Source organism: Cavia porcellus, unplaced genomic scaffold (assembly GCF_034190915.1).
Source record: "Cavia porcellus strain 051 isolate PalLab524CR breed Dunkin Hartley unplaced genomic scaffold, mCavPor4.1 scaffold_3, whole genome shotgun sequence".
NCBI classification, from domain to species: Eukaryota; Metazoa; Chordata; class Mammalia; order Rodentia; family Caviidae; genus Cavia; species Cavia porcellus.
This window is the reverse complement of record NW_026947486.1, coordinates 85314024-85335869: the sequence shown is the minus strand read 5'-3', so window position 1 is coordinate 85335869 and position 21846 is coordinate 85314024. Positions and strand designations below refer to the sequence as shown.

General features: G+C 33.9%; 1 protein-coding gene across 7 annotated transcripts in view; it reads left to right on the top strand.

Moving 5' to 3' along the window:
* Nucleotides 1-21846, top strand: part of Thoc2 (THO complex subunit 2) — a 115254-nt gene that overhangs the window by 14599 nt on the left and 78809 nt on the right. For all 7 annotated transcript variants that reach the window (XM_063246361.1, XM_063246360.1, XM_063246358.1 and 4 more), the window contains exons 2-7: nucleotides 3633-3691; nucleotides 7488-7579; nucleotides 10309-10360; nucleotides 14155-14225; nucleotides 15041-15162; nucleotides 15698-15831. In XM_063246361.1, coding sequence (XP_063102431.1) covers nucleotides 3633-3691; nucleotides 7488-7579; nucleotides 10309-10360; nucleotides 14155-14225; nucleotides 15041-15162; nucleotides 15698-15831 — 530 coding nt within the window. The remainder of the gene's footprint in view (nucleotides 1-3632; nucleotides 3692-7487; nucleotides 7580-10308; nucleotides 10361-14154; nucleotides 14226-15040; nucleotides 15163-15697; nucleotides 15832-21846) is intronic.

The following is a 21846-nucleotide window of genomic DNA, read 5'->3' as shown; positions in this document are numbered from 1 at the left end:
CTCTTGCTATCACTCTCATCAAAGACATGCTAAATTGGCTTTTGTGAGTGGTAATGAGGAATACAATGAAATAGTTTTGTGACTTCTTAAGTGAGACTGACTTTTGTTGTTTACTTTTGGTCATGAAGGATGCAGTGACATTTTGGCAGTAGCCTTGGTATATGCCAAGCTTTGCTTTTAGATTATTGCACATATCTGTACAGAAAAAAAAGAAAATGGTGTCATGGTATTATGAATATAGTTTTGACTTTGTCTCTTAGAGAGTCTCAGGTGGCTCGTTGAAACACATGCTTGTAACTGCTTTTTTATTGAATTAAAGAAATTTCTATTATTTGTCTGAATCTTAATTAAAAATAATGCATAATGATTTTGTCAAGTCCCCTTTTTGGTTGTGCTGAGGATAAAATCCAGGGCCTCCTTCATGCTAGGGAAAGTGTTCTACCACTGTGCAACATGCCAAGTCCCTGTCAAATGCTCTTTGTATGTCTGTTGAACTAAAATATAATTTTATTTATTTGTAGCTCTGGGGGTTAAATTCAAAGCCTTGTGCATGTAAAGCGGGTACTCTGGCACTGAGCAACAGCTTCATCCCCTATTGTGACTAAAAAATGTGGCAGATTACTTTGAATGAACCTTGTGTGTTTGTGATTAAACTCAGTTTAGTCTTGTTGTGTTTTGATACTTTTCTCTATATACTTAATAGTGCATGTATATAACTATATAGATATTATTGTTAATTCATTTAGAATTGGCCATATATTTATCTATCACTTTTTTCTGTGGTATTGATGCTTGAACTCAGGTGCACTCTACCACTGAGCTGTACATACACTCTTTATCCATTTACTTTTTTGAGACAGGGTCTCGCTTAGTAGCCAGTCTCACTTAAAACTTGTGATCTTCCTAGGTCAGCTTCCTTTGTAGTTGGGACAGGGTCTCGCTTAGTAGCTGGTCTCACTTAAAACTTGTGATCTTCCTAGGTCAGCTTCCTTTGTAGTTGGGATTACATACATGTGCTACCATGTCTGGCTTCCTCATCATTTCTTGTAACTCTATTTGTACCTGGATTTACTGTCATCCTGCTTAAAGAGTGCCTTTAGGGTTACAGGTGTGTAGTTCAGTGATAGTATTTTCTTATCATGTACTTGATCCTGGGTTTGGTCCCAAACTGGTGGCAATCCTGTGTACCTCAGCCTCCCAAGTGTTGGGTTAAAGGTATGCACCACCACACCCAGCATAAAATTGAATCTTCATTTTGCTTTTCCTTAGAACAATTTTTTGGGTACCAAATTCACCGTGACAGGTTCTTTGTTTTAGCATTTGGGTGTATTTCGTGGCTGTTTCTAGCATTTTTCTTTTGAGAAGTCATATAGAACTTGTCTTTTTTCTTCAGGTACTTGAAAAATTTTGCCTTTGGGTTTCTGTAGCTTAACTATGGTGTGTAGTTTTAGATCTTGTTTCAGTTCCAGAAAACTGAATTCTTGGCTATTCCAATTTTTTACCCTAGTCTTTTTTTTCTTTCTGGAATTCCTGTGAAGTATTTTTCCCCATTACTTCCCATACATATTTAAATTAATCTAAGCTGGATTTGGTGATGTATGCCTATGATCCCAGCACTCTGGGGAGAATGAGGCAGGAGGACAGAAAGAGTTGTGATCAGCCTGGACAGTTCATTGACTTACTGAGACCCTTTCTCAAAATAAAAAACAGAAAAGACCCAAGATGTAAATCATTATGAAAGCCCTGGGTTCAGTGTCTAGTACTACAAAAAATTATCAAAATACAATATTTTTTTAATTTTCAATTTTTTTTAAAAAAGCTGTTATTGAAAATACAACTTACAAGAAAGTAGAATAGCTCTCCCAAAAATCTTCAGTTGTTTTCAGCAGTTACCAAATCCTGGACAACCTTGTTTAATCAATAATTCCATCCATTTTCCTATTCTTGTGTCTTATTTTATAGCAAATAGCATTTGTTCTGTAAGTAAACATTCTCCTTCAAAAGATAAAGATCATTTATAAGACATGCTATTATCTAATGAGTTCTAATTTTTAAATAGCTTGGAAAAAGATCCAAGTAAGAGTTTACACAATTGTTATTGTCTTTCTTAAGGCTCTTTTAATCTGCCGATTTGCCATTGTCTTTTAGTTTTCCTTGGAATTTATTTGTTAGAGAGAGGAAAAAGGGTCTTTGTCTAGTAGTTTCCCACTATCAGAATTTTAGTGATTACATTCATATGATATCACTTAATATCTTCCTCTGTCTTCATTTATTTCCTGTAAGTTGGTAGTTGGAGCTAAACAGCATGATCAGATTTTGGCTTATGAGTGTTTTTTTTTTTTTTTTTTTTTTTTTTTTGGCTCATGATTTTTTGTTGCTGATTTTTTAAAGACATGATTTTTTGTTATATGATTTTTTAAAGATATCACAGGTGGAGCAGTATGTTCTTTTTAAATATATACTTTTATTTTAATTTGGTGCAATAATTTTACATATTTATGGAATGCATTGTAACATTTTATGTGTATAATGTCTAATGATCAGATAAGAGTAATTGGCATATCCTCAAGCATTTAACATTTCTTCATGTTGATAATATTCAAAATTCTCTCTACCAGCTGTAGTTATCCTACTATGCTATAGAACATTAGAAATTATTCTTTCTGTTAAATTTCTACATCCCTGTACCGCTTAGTCATCATCTCACCATCCCCCTCCCATATAATCTTTGCAGGTACCAATAACCACTGTTTTATTCTCTATTTCTATGAGATCATATTTTTTAGCATCCTCATATAAGTGGTGATATGTAGTATGTGTTTTTTAGTGCTTTATTTCATGTAACACGGTATCCTCTAATTCCATCCTTGTTCCATAGTGAATTTTACTTTTATGATTGAATAATAATTCAGAATGAATATTCCATCTATCTATGTCTTACTTTCATTTTTTGTGGTGCTAGGGATTGAACCCAGGGACTGGAACATGCTAGGTGTTTGCTCTGTCACTGAGCTAAACCTTTAGAATCTACCTCATTTTTATTCACTTGTTCATCGATGGACATTTTTTTGATTTCATCTTGGCTATTGTGTAGTGTTATAATAAACACAAGAGTGTAGGTATCTCTTAAACATGCTAATCTTACTTCCTTTCGGTTAGTACTTTTGTTTATCAGGATTAGGAGGCACATAATGTTTTGTGATGTGAACAGTCGTTGACAGATGGGGGATTCTTGATATATAAGAATCTTTATTAAATAGTGATGTTTTAATTGACGTATCTATTGGCTCAACTCCCTGAGTGAGAGCTGAGTGAGAGGCAGATGAACCGTATTGTCCTTTGTCCATCATGCTATGGATCCTCCTGCTAAGTATACATAGTTTGTATATGAAAGGCAATCAAATACTTGATTTTAAAAAAAAGGTATTTTCTAGTTTTCAGAATAAAGAATTCACAGGAGCATCCTCCAGTTCTGGCCAGCTATTTTGGGGTTTGTTTTGTCATTATGAACTAACACATTTAAACATATCTGGTACATTCATATCTATTTTTCCACTGATAAAACTTGTGTAAGAATCATCTAGTGGTAGGGTTGGAAATTGATAGTTTTTTTTTTTTCTGTTTTGTTCTAGTTTGCATTTATGCCGGATTCTCAGTGAAAATAAAAGCCATGATAGTTCAACTTACAGAGGTAAGATTTTAAGAAGTAGCATATGTAGAATTTTTGGATAAATTAGTAACTATACTGCCATTTTCATTCATTGTTATATATGAAAACCAAAGGTGTAAGAGGTATTATATGAAGCATGAATATGTTACAGTAAGGATTAAATCTTGTTATATAGTTAAGACTATATATTTTGTATACTGAATTTTTTGTCCTGTATGACTTTTATAATTGGGACTTTGTATATTTAAATTTCTGCGGTTACCTGTACTAATCATAAATGTGAAAGCTTGGGAAGAAAAAGTGGTTTGTACCAGAAAATTTTCACAGATGTAGTTCAGTGTTTCTACTAAAGCTGGTTATCTTTAGATGGTGTCTGTAAAGGCAGTTGTCATAGAAAACATTAAAAATGGAGATGTTTACTGTGAATTACAAATGCAATTTATAAAGAAAAATGTTACATAATTAAACAGAATGTAGATTTTAGTTTTAAAAGATTTTATTATTTAATATTAATCTAAAATAAGTCATGGACTTGGTAGTAAAGCAATTGTGTCTTAAGTTTAAGGTATTTTCTTTCTTTTTCAATAAAGAGTATTTAACCCAGACCTTTGCAATGAACTCTACACCCACTTTCCTGTATGTATTTTTATTTTGAGACAGTGTCTTGCTAAGTTGTCTAGGTTAGACTCAAATTTCAGGTTCTCCTTCTACTTCGCAGAGAGCTAGGATTATAGATTCTACCACCATGCCCAGCAAACATTTTTGTATATAGCTTTTGTTGAGGGTAAAACTCATGTTTTTTTCCAATATGAAAAAAATATTTTCATAATCAGTATTCTATTTTAAGCTAGAAATCAGTACATAGAATGTATTATACTTAAATTATGCTGGTGTAAACATTCTGTAGAATGCAATGTTTTTCTATATATGTGTATATTTATTTTATCAAAAAGTAAATACCTTGATATAAGAAAATCTACTTTTTAAAGAAATTTGGATGCTTGAGTGGAATCTAATTTTTTTTAATCTTAATTTTTTAACAAATAAATGAAAGAATCATTTTTGTTTTCTGTTAATGGAGATATATTTTAAGACTTAACATCCTTAGCATGCCACCTCCAAAATTATTAATTTGTTATACAGTCTGCTTATAAAGTTGTATAAACAAGGGCCCATGGTATGGCACACAGCAAGCATGAGGCCCTGGGTTTTGTCTCCAGCATCTTCCTCCTGAAAGTGTATAATCACTTATAAAGACTTTTGAGGATATATAACTTGTTTTGTTTGACCAAGCCATTTGACTGCCAGAAATGTAAGAAAATACAAAATTATTGCCTTATAGAAACATTTGGATACTTAGGGTTTTTTTGCTTCTCTGTGCTTAAAATCACTGTTTTGCCATATTTGACTTTATTCTCTCCCCCCCAAAAAAGTAATAAGAACTAAGGAGTAATAAAATCCAAAATGTGTAAATTTTGTTGTAAACTTCTCACTTTGATTTTGAATGGAACCTTATATGGATAAGAGAGTTCTTTAAAAAATATTATAAAGTTAATATGTTACTGTTCTCTCCTAAAATTGTTCCAGTTTTAAGTGGGATTGTGTGGATTTTAAATAACTGATTTTTAATTTTAATGGTTGTTTTGGTTCATATATAAATAAAAAATGGTTGTGAATATGGCCTCACTGGCTGAATTGCCAGCACTCTTCTCTTACTCCTGCTTGCTTCTTCAACAATACATATTCCTTCGGCTGTTGTTAACCAGTGCTTGGGGTTTGGTTTGAGGGTCCATGTGGGTGCATGTAGGAAACTAAATACTGCTTCTTCAGAATCTCCTTGATTTTGTCTTGTGGATTGAGTTTGAATAATGTTCCTTCTGACTTTTTCCTTCTGTCCTTCCCTTGAATTAATTTCATTTCAGGCAGGCAGTTTCCCTTGCACACAGTAATTGTTCTTTTAACAAGCAATTCCCTTCCCCTCATCAATAAAACAACATTGTAATAATAGTTGATAAACATGAGTAGTATTAGTATATTAGACATAATCAAAAATTGGTGTCTTCATCAAACCTGTCAGAGAACTTCTAAGAATCTCTAGAAGTCCCTTCTTAATACTGCTATTCTTAAAACTGCTCTTTCTGAAATATTAACATTATGATAAAATTTTCATTAACTTTTTTGTGCATAATTACAAGGGTTGTAAGTTTCCCTATTGTGCATGTGAAGTTTTTCAACTCCAGCATTTTATAGGCTTCTGTGGGCCCTCTCTGGTGGTCTTGAAGCACCACTTACTGCCTCTGTGGATAAAACACAGTAAGATTTCTTAATCACTTTTAGATAGAAATTTAGCTAATTTGTGATTCAGGGACTATTTTTGGTACTTTGTGAATTACAGTGAATATTTTTATATTACATTAGTGTCAGCAGAATGACCTAGGCTGTGTGTTCTCTATTTTAATCTTCTTCTGTGATTAAGATTAAAATTCCCTGAGCCCTAGTTGAGCATTAGTGGATATACTCTTACATATACATAGTTTATGATAATTGGCTGTTTTGTTCTTTTAAGTGATTGCTTTAAAAATTCTTAGTTGTCTGGATAATTTAAAATAAGTGTTACTTATTGTAAGGCACTAATGGAAATGGAAAGCATGCAATTGAATTCATTCCTACCAACACATAGACATTTTTCTTTTATTTTTATTACCTTATAAGCATGATGAATTTTTAGTTATGAAAAGGGCGTATATGTGCATGTATATATGTGTGTGTGTGTGTGTGTGTGTGTATGTGTGTGTGTGTATGAAATAATACATTTTTTATAAAGATTTGGAATAATATGGCTATATTTTCTTTAGGAATTGATTTAATGATTCAATTTATTTCATTGAAAAATAGCATTTTCATTGGCTAAAAGGGGATTGATTTTGATTTCTATTACGTTCTTGTTTTGAGGTTGATACTCATATCTGGGGAAGAACATTTTTTAAATATTTCATTTTCATTAGCTATTTTGCAATGAAAAAAATTTGATTTACCTCAAAAGATGACAAAGAGATATTAGTAAGTTTAGAGCTGCTTGTTTTTCTACTTTTCGTGGTTAAAGTATGAATTAAAGAAAAAGATAGGTTATCACTCAGCTCCTAGCTTCCCAGTCTAAGAACAAAAAGGTTTTTCTCCAGGAAAAGGGGCTGTGATAATTAATAATGAATGTGATTACTTGTGGGTGACAGTTCTCATATACAATATCTTGAACTTTTTTGTGTGCATATAGGTAGGTATTTTTGTTTGAGTTCTGATGGAAATTGATTTCAACTTACTTTCTCTGACAATAGTCCATGGATAAGACATATTGTTTTTTCTCTAAACTGTTCCTTACCTGTTGTCATTGTAGCACTGACGTTGACTAAGTATAATCTGAATATATGTAGAAAACTGAAGTTGACTGTTGAGAAATGGTTTTTGTTTATATCTACTTGCTAGAAGTAATGTGCTCGTTGAAAGTAATTATAGCAACTTTAGTTACTTGAAAAAATGTTTTAAATCTGTGAAATTATATGTAGACGTATAAAATAATCTTGTGAAGGGAATGCTTAACCACTTGGAAATAATAAGGTATGTATAACTTTTTCTAAACCTACTAATGTGTTTTGAGACAATGGAAGAATAAATTGCTAGATAAAAGTACTAGAAATAACATTTCCTTTATTATTGATGTTTATAAAAATTCTGACAAGTAGGAAATACATTTTCCTGTAGAGAATCTACTTTTCATGTTCAGGAGAATATGTTCTTACTTCATTTCTTTTATATTCAACAGATTTCCAGCAAGCTCTCTATGAATTGTCATATCATGTTATTAAAGGAAATCTAAAGCATGAACAGGCATCAAATGTTCTTAATGACATTAGTGTAAGTACTGTATATATGTAGTTACTTAAGTTAGTAATATCAACATTCTTTGTGGCTTTGATACAAAGATCCTTAAAGTATATGTCTTAGCTTAATTTTTTTTGAAAATTACAGTAATGAATGTTTTATGATATTAATTTTTTAAATACTTTTTGAGACAATGTCTCACTAAGCAGTTCAGGCTGGCCTTGAGCTCACTTTGTAGCCTAGGGTGGCCTCAAACTTGCACTAATCCTCCTGCCACAGCCTCCTGAGTGTTGCAAATACAGGCATGTGCCACCATGCCTGGCTATATTAGCCATTTTTGATAGATAGCAATAAAGATATTTTAATCTGACTCTGAATGAAACAAAATGTTATGTAATGTGGGAGAACAACTAAAAATGTGTACTTTTGAAATGAAGATATCTTAAAATTGAGGATTCAATTATTTTAAATTGTGGTTGCCTAGCTGTAACATTTGTTTTCAGTTTTCATCTGCTTGATGTTTTAGAAAATATTTAGATTTTTAAAAACCTTTAAGTAATTAATTCTGTTTTACATTTTCATTTTTTGGAGAATGTAGATTAAGCCCATATACTTCTCGTGGAGGTTTGGTATTTGAATTGGAAAGTGGGATGTCAGTTTGTATTTGTATTTGTATTTTAAAGCAATAGTTAAGCTTGAGGTTTTATAAGTGGTATGTTACTCTGTAATATACCACTTGTATATTATCGGCTGGGTTTTAACTTGTGTAAGTATGTATCCATTTCACAACAGCTTTTATAGTAAAGTATTACTGCAGTGGAATGTGGGGCTTCTAGGTCTCAGTGTAGATTTCTCTTGTTATGTGGCTGTTTAATCATCCTTTTCTCCCTCCCTTGTGTTGCTGGGAAGGAACCCAGAACCTTGCATATATGCAAGGCAAGTGCTTTTGCTACTGAACTGAATCTCCCAGCCTTTCTGTACCCTTTTTCTATTAGGGAAGTAATCTTTGTATAGTTTTTGTGTTTTCCCATGATAATCTAAAGGAAATTCTAAGTTTCTTTAGTGCTTATGACTTCCTCTCCCAAATCGAGGTCCATTTGAGTAGAAGGGATTCAATATGAGTTTCTCTTTATCCCTAAACTGTCTAGTTCATGTTGAAGTGGTTTCTTTCTTTCTGTCCGTCTGTCTGTCCATCCATGGATCTATCTATTTTCAAGACTGGATCTTGCTGTGCAGTTCAGGCTGGACTTGAGTTCATTTTTTAGCCCAGCTTGGTGTCAGACTCTCAAGGATAGTCCTGCCTCAGCCTCTTGAGTGCTTGGTTTAGAGATGTGTAGTACCATACTTGGCAGGAGTGGCTTATTTCTTAAAAAAATATTCTGTGTCTGAGATCTCTTGAATTACTCTAATTTTGTTCTTCAGGTAGCTTGAGTAAATGTAGTCAAGTAGACGTAGCTAGAGTTCATAGTCCTTGAGAAACTTGAAACTGAAATTAGACTGATCATTACCATGATTTCATTCTGTAATTTGGGCTTTGATATAGCTTTAATGTTTATGGGATCTGATTCTCATTATTTTCTTGAATAGTGTAAGTGAATTTTTGTATTTGTGCTTTATTATTTAGTGTCTCCTTTTCATTACTTAGTGATATCTTTTTTTGTCTTTTTAAGACAGGGTTTCACTATGCAGTTTAGGCTGGTTTTGAACTCACTTTGTAGCCCAGACTAGCCTCTAACTTGCAAGGATTCTTCTGCCTTAGCCTCCCAAGTGTTGGCATTACAGGCTTGTGCCATCACACTTGGCTTCTTAGTGGTATCTTTATAAAGATATACTTCTGCATCATGGCTTTCTCATAGTACTATACACTCTAGTATCTTAGTTGCAGAAATGTGTTTTGCGTGTCTTCTTGCACCTGGAAGCTTTTAAAAAAAAGTAATTTCCTGGCCCCTGAAAAAGAGACTGATCTTTAGGCCTTCAAACTACTAATTGGAATAATTTAATTATAATCCTTATTAACGGAAAATGGCCTCAAAATTGAGCATGGGAGTGGAAATTGGGAGACAAATGTAGAATAATGCAGACATTTTTATTCAGAAACAGGATCTGGGGTTATTTCCTTTAAAGACTATAAATAAAAAAAAACATGAAGATAGATTTTCTTAAGTGTTTTTAGCTTCAGAGTTTCTTGAGTTATGCAGTAATAGTTGGCTTTATGTTTTCTGAGGTTTTTGATTTTCTGGTCTGATTTTTGCATAGGTCAGTGTTGACTCAGTTATAAACGTGACATTTAAAGTTTTGGATGAACACTGTACCTTTTTTTTTGTGGTACTAAGGATTAAGCCCAGGGAGTGCTAAGCTGCGTTTCAGCTCTTTGTAATTTTTTTTTTTTTTATTTTGAGGTAGAGCCTCTTTAAATTGCCCGCCTGGGCCTTGAACTTGTGATCCTACTGCCTCAGCCTTCCAAGGTGTACACCACAATGTGTGGTTAATTTGTATGTTTTTAACAATTTTGGTAGGTGTGAAGTGCTCTAAATTCCAGTGCTTTCCTGAGGTGCTTGTTTAGGTTTCTGTTTTTAGATCAGATTACTTTGTGGTAGACAGTTAAACATTAAACTGCTATCTTTTTCTTTGTATCTATGATATTTGAAGGATTTTAACATAGTGATACTGGAGTTTTTAAGTTTAAGTGAAGAATATCATTCTGAAATTATATTTTGCTGTGTCATATGCTGGTATTTACTATTAATATTTTTTAAAATTAGGAATTTCGTGAGGATATGCCCTCCATTCTTGCTGACGTTTTCTGTATATTAGGTAGGTATTAAACATTTATTTCACATTTAACATGTGCTGTTTGGTAAATTGATGTTAAATAAATGTTTTAAAATTTTCTTTCATAATAAATAATTTTGCAAATGTGCAAATGTTCACAAATCTAGCTGCCTGTTTTCACTTTATAGAAATTATAGTATTTATCAAATATCAGAAGAGCCACTTTAGAAAGTACAATTAGAGTATAATTCACATTTTTTGAGGGTTTGGCAGTGTATATTCAAATTTGAGCTAACCTAAGTCATTTCAAGTAAAAAAAAAAAAGCCATGTTTTCTAACATTTTGTCTGTTGAGCTTTTAGTAATCAGCTAGTTAATGTCGTTTACTACCGGTTTTCAATAAATGATGTCAGAATCTCTAACTTAGAACAGTCAAGACATACTTTCTTATTGTACTTTTTTGAGTCTTAATTTTAGGAAGTGCAGGAAGAGCCAAAGTACTCAAAAATACTTTTGTTTTGAGTATGCAAAACCAGCTTTGGAAGTAGCAGCTTCTCTATTTGTCCAGAATAAATAAGAATTCATGCAAGAGAAAAAAGGAATAGTTCGCTGGGTGTGGTTGCACATTCCTGTAATCCCTGCATTTGGGAGGCTGAAGCAGGAGGATCAATGTAAATTCAAGGCCAGCCTGAGCTACATAGCAAGACCCTGTGTCAAAAAACAAAAAACAAAAAAAACAGTTCTTTGACTTAGAACAACAGGGAGTGTCCCTCTATGGGATATATGGACTTAATGTGTTATAAATTTATTTTTCTAATATTAGATAAAGATTAAAGTAATTTTGAACAATTTTCCCTCATCATTTTTGTGCTTTCCTATAAATTTGAATCTAATTGAGAAATTGGTAGCCATTAGAATATTCATTATAAAATAACATGACCTCTGAGGGTCTGTCAAGCTGGGATAAATTATTTTAGCTCAATAGTTTTTTTTTTTTTTCAATTGGTACCAGGGATCAAACTCACGACCGCCTGCTTGCAAGGCAGGTGCTTATGCCACTGAGCTAAATCACCAGCCCCTAGCTAAATAGTTTTAATATTTTAGAATTCAATAAATTACTCAAATGTCTTACTGAGAATCTAGAATTTGGTCTCAGCAAATGTAAATGCCCGAGCTTGATCCTTCAGGGTAGTTCACATTTCAAAACAATGGTAACATATGGAACAGGTTAAAGTATGTGTGGACGGTGATTGATAAATGAAAAGAGCAGACCATTGATGGAAGAGCTAAATTTTTGAAACAGGCACTAAAGCTATTACATTAGTTTACAAAGTAATATGAATTAAGTTTCATTTAAAAATTATTTTTTACAGTAAGTTTTAAAAGATTGAAAGATGATTTCTAGGTAACATTTTTCTGAATCTGTTATTTGTTAGTAGGGTCAGGAGTATAGTTTGTCATCAATTACTAGTCTACTTACTCTGTTTAATATTAGGAAATACTGTTACAAGTCATTGCTTTTTATTAGTAACATGAATTAATGAACGTGATATTTAGTTGCTCTTGGGGAATTTCTTTTAGTCTATCGAGTCCATTTTTACAAGCAAGATTAGGACGGCCTTTGGAAAGAGAATTTCCCTCACCTGTCCCCTCATTCACCCCCCCACCCCTTGGCAGAAAAAAATGATCCAAGGGTGGTCCCAGACCAAGGTAGGGGAATAGGAATAAGAATTTGAGTTATTGTTAATGATAGTGATGATGATGATATAGGTGCTATTTTTGGAGTGCCTCCCATGTTTTAGGCATTATGTTAAGCATTTCTTTTCATTTTAATGCTCACAGCAACTATGGTAAGTTAGGTGCATGTATTAGGAAAAAGGAGTTCTGAGAAATGGTAAATTTTCAAAGCTGCACAGCCAGTAAGGCAGCATTTAAATGTGGATCAGTTTACCTTCAGTGCCCATGATCATGTTGTTTATACATTAATAATAACCTAGATAACTTTCTTTGAAAGACTAATCCTATGATGATGAGAGAGTGAAAGGAGGACTCTGATGTAACTTGATGCAACTTCTGAGCTGGGGTGGGTAGCTGGTGATACTGAGGACAAGAGTTGGAAACATAAGGACTTTTTAGTATAATCATAGGGAAAATTAAAAGAGAATTTTTAAAGTGCAAATTTATCATAGAAGAATTAAGGTTAACTGAGTTTATTTGAATGGCATTATGAGTTAGAACAAAAAGAATATGGAGCAGGGCCAATGCAGTAGGGCTAATAGCATAGTATGTTGATTGTTGAGACTGCACAGCTAAGAAACTTGCTGAGTTGCTATTAAAAGTTTACTCATGATTAGAATAGGAAAGAGTGGTAAGTATCTTAATCAGGTTATGTGGCTGATACGAGAGAAGTCTTGAACAGAAAAAGAGGCCTGTTTCAGAGAGCTTCCAGGTGTTCTGACCATAGGATTGAATCTTAGAGACATTAAGGCCTTGGAGGCTATTGTGGTTAAAAGAATGAACCCAGTTCAGCTACAGTTTCTTAAGATCACTATGGTTGAAGTTCTAGGCTGAGTAGGGACTAGTAGACCAGTTAGACTGTGACACCTGAGTGTCCTTGGAAAGGCTGATGAAATACACTTGGGCTAAAAGTTTTAGTGATAAATTGAGGTTTTAATGCAGTTTACAAAACATAAATCTTATATATTCACTTTTGTTTTGTGGTATTGGGATTGAACTCAGAGTTCTAAAATGTGACAGGTAAGTACTTCCACCATTGACCTCATCCCTGGCTCATCAGATTTCTGTAGTACACTTGGGCTGAGTGTGTTCAGCTACAGAGGCCAGAATATTGGGAGGTGAAAACTGCCTAAGAAAGAAAAGTGCAGAAGGGCCAGGAGAATAGTTAAATTTGATGGTAATCTCATTTGATTCTGAGTATAGATAGTAGAAAGTAAACTGAAACAAAGTCATGATGGGACATCTGTTGTGTTGGTAGAATCACTTAGAGGACAATTTTTTATTGCTTTACCAAAACTGTATCTTTTTAAAATTAGCATGTTCTAAATCATCAATTGACTTACAGAAAAGGTTAATGGTATGTAATCAGCCAAAGCAGTAATTTGAAATCAGCCTTGTTTGTAATCTTGCCAGTCCTGGTTGAAATTGGTATTTGGCATTTAGCAATAATTGTTTCATTTCCACCATACCTTAGGATATGAAAAATTGAGATTTTTGGAATAATTTACTGAAACTCAAAGAGGTCTCAGTTTTTAAATATTTCAGTAGGAAGGAAGTGAAAAGGAGTTAAGATTTTTTTAGTGATTAGCATTGTTGTTCAAAACAAGATTTTAAATATATCTTTCATACTGTCTTTATGAAAAGTTGGTGGACAGGTGGTTTGGATAGAACATGATAGCTTCACAAAGGTGGACAAAATCAGAAGTTTGAGCTTTATGAATAAGAGGATGCTCAGAGTTAGATCTTTGTTTTTGTGTACTTCAAATTTGCAGTTAAGAATTGAATCTCTTTGTAACATCTTTGATTATTTAAACTTTGTTAGAATATTTTTCTTTTTGAGAAAATTTTCTTGAATCTTTTTTGCTTCCAGTGCCATAGCATGTAGTTTCTATATAACCCACTTACCATTTTAAGAATATATTATAGGTGACAAGATCTGTCTTCATATATATGTGAAATCTCTTGTTACTATAGTTTAAAATTTTTCTAAATTCATAGTGAGACATTTTAAAATTAACTAGTTTTAAGGAAAATAACATTTTAGCACCAGAGGGTTCAGAAGGACTGACCAAATGTATCTCTTTTTCTCCATCAATATAGATATTGAAACAAATTGTTTAGAAGAAAAAAGCAAGAGAGACTACTTTACGCAATTGGTATTAGCATGTTTGGTAAGTGTTTCAGAATACTTTTGCTTACTAAATTCTATATTAAATGGTTATGATTGCAGTTAATCATGTTAATGGAGAATGTTGATACTCATTTGACTGCATTTGTAAGGTGAGATTTAGATTTTGAAATGGAATGTTTTGTGAAACTAGAAATGCTATTTCTGTGAAATAGGCATATTATCAAATCACCTAAATTGTACATATAAAACCTTGATTGTTATGTCTGATCTACTTAAGTTCTTAACAAAAGAAAAAGTAAGCATTGTAAAGTAACTAGAAATGATTATAGATAGCTTTTAAACTGAAATTTTTTTCATAAACTGTTAGAGGAATCATGGGGGTAATTTAAGAATAATAAATTTTAGAATTTATAACAATCTTTGTCTGGTAAACTATTTTATATTCCTAAATTTAGGCACAAGGAGAAAATACTGTTATATAGACCTGGAAGAATAACCTAGAATTTGACTTGTAGTAAAAACTAAAGGTTGAAGTGATGTATCAAGTGAAAATTCAGTTAATTCAATGAAAATTTCATCTGTAGTTCTTGTCATTTGTAGGCTATATATAGCATGCAGGTGATTTGAAAATCAATTTTTTAAAAGAGATACCTATTTCAGTGTTTGGAAGGCCATCATTTTTGTTAAATTGAAGTTCTAACTCATCACAAATTTTGAGTTGTTTCATTTACATATATATGTCTAATATGATTTTTGTGTTTTTATTTGGGAGAAATAATTTTGAATATATTTAAGATTGTAGAGGCATAGTTGGAATGCTAAAGAATAAATGGCCTTTAATATTTTTTAATACAGTATTTAGTTTCAGACACAGTTCTAAAGGAACGCCTGGATCCAGAAACATTGGAATCATTAGGGCTTATCAAACAATCACAGCAATTCAATCAAAAGTCGGTTAAAATCAAGACAAAACTCTTGTAAGTACTTGTTTCTTATGATGCAGATAATGTAGCTGAATGTTTTTTATTTATCATTTTGAATCTAGCAGTTTCTAAAAATGCTTTGAAGTTATTTTTTAGTGTAGAGCTTGTTTTTTGCCTTCTAAAATTAGCCTAAAATTGAGTCAGCAGTGAGTTTATCTGAGCAAAACCAATGTTAAATTTGTCCATATTTAAAGTTAAAATAACATTCAGTGCTTTTGTTTCTAGCAATCATAGCTATACTCAAGGTATATGCTTAGTGATGGTATGTTACTGTTCCTTGGCAATATTTTTTCCTTGTGTTACTGGTTTTCCATACGTAATTAACACTAGAGCTACCTTATAAACTGGTATGATTTTCTATACTAAATGATGTGCAAAGAAGTAAATTTCAATAGCTATTCTTAGGATTGTTTTAAGTTAGAAATGTTCAGTGAAGAGAATATACTATTCTGTGCAAACTTACTTTATTTTTTTAAATAAACTTTCTACTTGAAATTAATTTTATTCTGTTGTATTTGTCTGATTTCAGCTATAAGCAGCAAAAATTCAATTTGTTAAGGGAAGAGAATGAAGGTTATGCCAAGCTGATTGCTGAATTGGGACAAGATTTATCTGGAAATATTACTAGTGATTTAATCTTAGAAAATATAAAATCTTTAATAGGTAAGGCATGTCTGAGTGTGTGCATATGTAAATATGTATTATTATTAACATAAGCCTTTTAGACTGTTGGGAAGTATCCAAAAGACAAAATGAGTACATCATATACAATTACTTTTAAGTTAAAAAATAAGAGAGGTATCTAATGTGCTTTTTTATTATTCTGTTAGTAATTATAAAATTTAACATATTTTTGAAAAGTCTCTTTTTTACTGTCACCTGTATATTTATGTTAATTTCTGATCTCTAATATTTTTATCTTGATTTTTTTTTTGAAATAGGATCTCCGTATGCAGTTCAGGCTAGCCTTGGGCTCACTTTGTAGCCCAGGCTGGTCTCAAACTTGAAGCAGTCTTTCTGCCTCAGCCTCCATAGTACTGGAATTGTAGGATTTATCTTGAATTTTTAGTATGTCTCAGTCATTTTATAGAGGGCAGAAAATATGAAAACTTTTAATAAATCTTCAGTGACCTTTTGGTTTTTTTGAGACAGGCTCTTTCTGTGTAGTGAAGACTGACCTTAAACTCAAAATTACTTAGCCAGGCTGGCTTCAAACTCACGGTGATGCCTCAACTTCATGAGTGCTGGGATTACAGGTGTGCACAGCTATGCATGGCTTCAGTGAACTTCTGAAACCTAGTGATACGTAATTCTTTTGAACTTGTATTTTAAGAGTAGTCTTCTTACAAGGGGCTTTGATGCACAGTTTATCTTTACCACTGCCTTTTTAAGACGGTAGCAGAAGCTGGGCATGGTGGCGCATCGCATCTCTAATTCCAGCACTCTTGGGAGATTGAGGTACAAGGATAACAAGTTTGACCACAGCATGGGGCAATTTAGTAAGACTGTCTCAAAATAACAAATAAAAAAATTGTTAGGGTTGGAGGCTAGGATAAAGACCCAGGGTTCAATCCCCAGTATTACAGTTTAAAAAAATAAGTGTTGCAGAAGAAAAAGTGTAACAAAAACAAAAGTGTTACTTGTCTTTACCTTTTAGGTAGCATTTTTCTTTTATTTGCATTGAGCATTAAGAGGAAGTATTAGAATTCCATAGAAAGGAGGGATTAATGGTAGTAAAATAGGGTAATTCTGATTTTCTGAAAGTGGAGAGAATTTCTGCTGTTTTTTGGGATATTATGCTTAGGGAGGATTTTGCAGTTCCATGGTATCTTTAGATTTTTAGATCTATAGGAGAAGACTTAATTCCTGCCTCTCTTGTTGTGTTTTAGAGGATGCTTAGCCTCACCTTCTGAGTTCTTTATCTTTGATTTTGGAATTCATGTATGACTAAGAAAGCAGGTGGCCTAATCTTTATCCATTTCCTGCAATACTTTGTGTAGATATCCAAAAAAAAAAAAACTATGTTTATTAAAAATCTTCCTTGTCTTTGGTTTGGCTTTTGGTGACAAACATATATAAATGTCAGCTTTTAGTTTAGACTTACCTTTTCTTTGAAGTTTGTTCTGACAGCTGTTCTCTCTTTGCTGCTTCTGTCCTATGTTGATTTAACACTAGGAAGAGTAGGCGTGTACAGTAGCAGGATTTTCTTTTTGTTTGTTTTGTTTTTTGAGACAATTTTATTCACTAGATAGTTCAGAATGGCCTTGGAACTGTCTGTGTAAGCGCTGAAGGATTGTTACTTACCTGTATGGCAGTGATCCATTTTTAGCAGTTTTCCTGTAGTAGATTTTTTTCCTCCTCTTTCCAAGATAGATTATGTTTTTCCTACAGTTTATTTTATCTTATTTTTATTTATTTGTATCTAGCTTTGAGAAGCTTGTCAGTACTACTTTGCTATAGTTTTATCTTTCCTTATATCCTGTTATATACTTACGATAGTATTGTCTTCGCAGAAATCCTGTGGCATGTAAGCTGCTTGGCCATTTGTTTTTACTTTTTCTCCTTTTTTTGGAGATCTTGTTCTCTTTCTGTTGTTATTTTGGGAAAATTTCAAAGCAGGACTTTTAAAGATGTGCTTTTATCTAATGAGAAAATATATACTAACTAACTTTACTTCAACTTGTCGCTCATAGAGAACAGGTTAAGTTATTATTTCTGAAGAAAAATGCCACCACTAAGTCATGATACACATGAATATAATCCATGAGTATGAGCAGTATGATTTCTTGAGCTACCTTTTTGTTTTAACCCTCAAGTATACTATGAAACATTGTAAATCAGATGTACTCAAATACCACCTTCTCAAGTCTTCTCTAGCCACCCCTGTGAACACTTTCTGTTGTTCCAACTGTTTTTCTTAGCATTATGATCATAATGTATGTTGGCTCTCTGTTTCTACATTTCAACCAACCCTGAGTTGAAAATATTTGGGGGGGGGAATTGCATGTGTATCAGACATGCACAGGCTTTTGTTCTTGTCATTATTTCCTAGACAACACAGTTAAATAACTATGTATACAGTATTTACAGTGCATTCAGTATTTTAAGTAATCCAGTCATGGTTTAACATATATAAAGGGTATGTATAGGAGAAAACTTCACAGATGAGGTTAACTTCCCACTGCGAAAGCCCGGCCTTCTCACTTTCAGGGGTTTAGTAGAGGCTCCTGGTGTGCCTACTGGACGGCTGTGCCACACAGGTTACCTCCTGGGCTTTGGCAGCCACTGAGGGTGGCTGTCGAAATCCAGTGTGAAATGGTGGTTTCCTAGTGACACCACCCCTTCTTCGTCTGTTAGCCAGAATCCTACGGAAAAGCTTCTCTCCCCAGCTCTCTGATTGCCCTGGAATTCAGTTTGAACCTTAAACCAGCAAAGATAAAAGCTGGGTCGTTTTATCCATCTTCATAATGCAAGCTGGTTCCATGGTAACGGGCAGAAGCTCTGAAGGGAACCTCAAGTGTTCACATCCTTAGAAAGGTGACCTCTGTGTATACTCGGCATGTTTCAGTCCAGTCCCTAGGGGGGTTTTTCCCTTCTCTTTTTCATCCTCAAACTAGCCGGTCTTTGCCCAGTGGGGAGCCCTTGAAGCCTCTCCTGCCCTTGAGACATGCTGGGGCCTGATGACTTTCTCCTGCATCTCTGCCCTCCCTAATCCTCAAACTAGCCATAAACATAACCCTTACCCTAAGCCTAACCTAATCATAACCCTGACCCTAACCGTAACCCGAAGCCTGACCCTAACACTATCCCTATCACGTAACCCCTAACCGTAAGATTAAGCCTAACCCTATCCCTCACGCTAACTGTAACCCTAACCCTAAACCTAACCCTAACCCTAACTCTAACCATAACCCTAACCCTAACCCCTAATACCAAACCCTAATCCTAATCCTAACCCTAACCATAACCCTAACCCTAACCCTAACCCTAATCCTAACCCTAACACTAACACTAACCTCTAACCGTAACCCTAACTCTAACCCCTAATGCCAAACCCTAATCCTAACCATAACCCTAACATCTAATCCTAACCTTAATAGTAACCCTAACCCTAACACTAACCCTACACTAACCTCTAACCCTAACCCTAACCCCTAAACTTAACGCTAACACTAACACTAAACTTTTAACCCTAACCCTAAACCTAACCCTAATCCTCAACCTAACCCTATAAATTATATCCAAATACTGTGCCATTTTATATTAAGAGACTAATCATCTGTAGGTTTTGATATCTTAATGGGAGTGTTGGAAAAACTTCTTGGGTACTGAAGGATGAGTGTACTATGCATTTAACTTACCTCTTCCCAATGGAAATATTAACTCCATGAGAGCAGTGATTTTTATCTGGTTTGTTTAGTACTTAACCTTCAGTGCCTGATGTATATGTGCTATGAATGAATCTTTACCTCATACTCCTAGAATTCATAGTGATTCTTTTTTTTTTTTTTTTTGATGGGTCTAGCTCTGTGGTTCACGCTGGCCTTGAGTTCAATTTGTAGCCCAGGCTGGCCTCGAACTCACAACGATCCTCCCACCTCAGCCTCCTGAGTGCTGGGATTACAGGTGTGAGCCACCACGCCCGGCTAATTCATAGTGATTCTTAGTTTGTATTCTCTAGAGAAATTTTTTTTTTGTCTTTTTCCTTTTTATCAGTGCCAGGGATTGAACTCACAACCACCTGCTTGCAAGGCAGGTGCTTATGCTGCTGAGCTAAATCCCCGCCCTTTAGAGAAATTTTGAAAGTTTGTCTCTCTGGCTCAGTGCTTGTTGCTTTCTGGTGAGATGATCTTTTTCTTTACCTGGTTGTCTGAAAAAAGGAACTTTTCTTTGATGCAAAAATTGAGGTTAAGACTTTAATTCCAATGAATATTTTTTTCAGTGTTACAGTTAATTGGGTTCCCTCTAAATGCAAATGCCATCTAGATCTTATCTGGCTAAAATAGCGCACAAACACAGCGTCTTATATTTTTCATGACATCCTTGGATTGTTTTTGCGTTATTTATTCTCTTTCAAGGAGCAATCTAGACAGGTCGTACTTCACACAAAACTGTCTTACATTTAATCCCCTTCACTAGCCATTATCAGAAAATGATAACCTCGATTAGGAGGTATGTGTTTTTTTTTTTTTTTTTTTAAGGTACTGGGGATTGAACTCATGACCTTGTGCTTGCCAGGCAAGTGCTTATACCACTGACCTAAATTCCTGGCTGGGAGCTATGTATTTTAAAGAAAACTTATATTCAGGGTACTTGGTCTGGTCAGAAGTCCTTGTTTATTATCTTTTGGTAAAAAAGTAGTTGTTTGCTCCATAATAGATTCTAGCTTGTCAGAATATTTATATTCTAATATCCCAGTCTGTTTTCTGCATAAGCAAGCTAAGAAGTAGAAACACTGAAAGTGTAGGGTAATTGATATCTCAAATATAACACCAATTTTTTTTTTTATCAGTGCTGGGGGTCGAACTCACCACTGCATGCTTGCAAGGCAGGTGCTTATGCCGCTAAGCTAAATCCCCAGCCCATAACACTAAATTTAAACAAATTAATATGAAACTATTGTATGAGAAGTTGTGCTCAACTATTTCAACGAAAGAGACATTTTGGTAGCTATTGTTAATATCTGGTTGTCTTGTTGTGAAGTGCTGTGTTGCTTACATTGTTCTGTTCTGATCCTTTTTGTTCTGTCCTCTTTTGTCTTAATCTCTTTAAAGAAAATAAAAAATAAACAACTTTAGAAATGGAGACATTAGTAGTAGATTTTTGATATATCAGGTCATACATATATCCTGTCAAGTAGTTCTTGCAACAAGATGGCAAAATGTATCCTTCAGAAATTAAAGGAAGAAGTACCAGAAATTAGGCTCTTTTGATTGCTGAACTAATGTACCTTCAAAAAATAAAAACAGCATGTTTTATGTTTCAGTATGTACAATAAAAAAATATTGTTAGGTGATCTTTTCTTGGTTTTAAATCAGCAAACTTTTTCTATAAGGCCATATGGTTTTTGTTGCAACTGCTCTGCCATTGTAGGTTGAAGTGGCTGTGAACACTACATAAGTGAATATGACTGGATTTTAGTTAACAAAGATAGCCAAATGGATTTAACCCATATGACACAGTTTGTCAATGCTTGCTCTAAATAAAACAATTTTGCCTTAAATCTAGTTGTGGAGCTCGTTTACTTGAGCTTAATTTTAGAGGGTGAGAATGACTCTTCCTGGTTTGTGGATTAGTGGGTCATTGTCTTCTCTTAGACTTGAATCCTTACTTTCCCAGAATGAAGGCTCAGGACCTTCATTTGTTGCCTAGTGTCTAAGACTGTAGATTGGGCTGAAAAGTGTCAAGTGAGAGTCTTGCCCAATTTGATCTCACAAGTTCTCTTTTTTACTTTTCAAGTGACCATTTTCATTCTTGGAAAGATTGTGAGACCATTAGCTTCCTTGAATACATTATTTTGAAAGCACTTCATATTTTAATTATCTTTTTATAATATGCATCTCAACACCGTTTTCCTTTCTGTCCTGTCAGCTTTGTCATTTCTGTCTTGTCAGCTTTTTCCTTCCTGTCCCTTTTTGAAAGAGAAGCCAGTTGGCTACCTCCTTTACCTAAACTGTT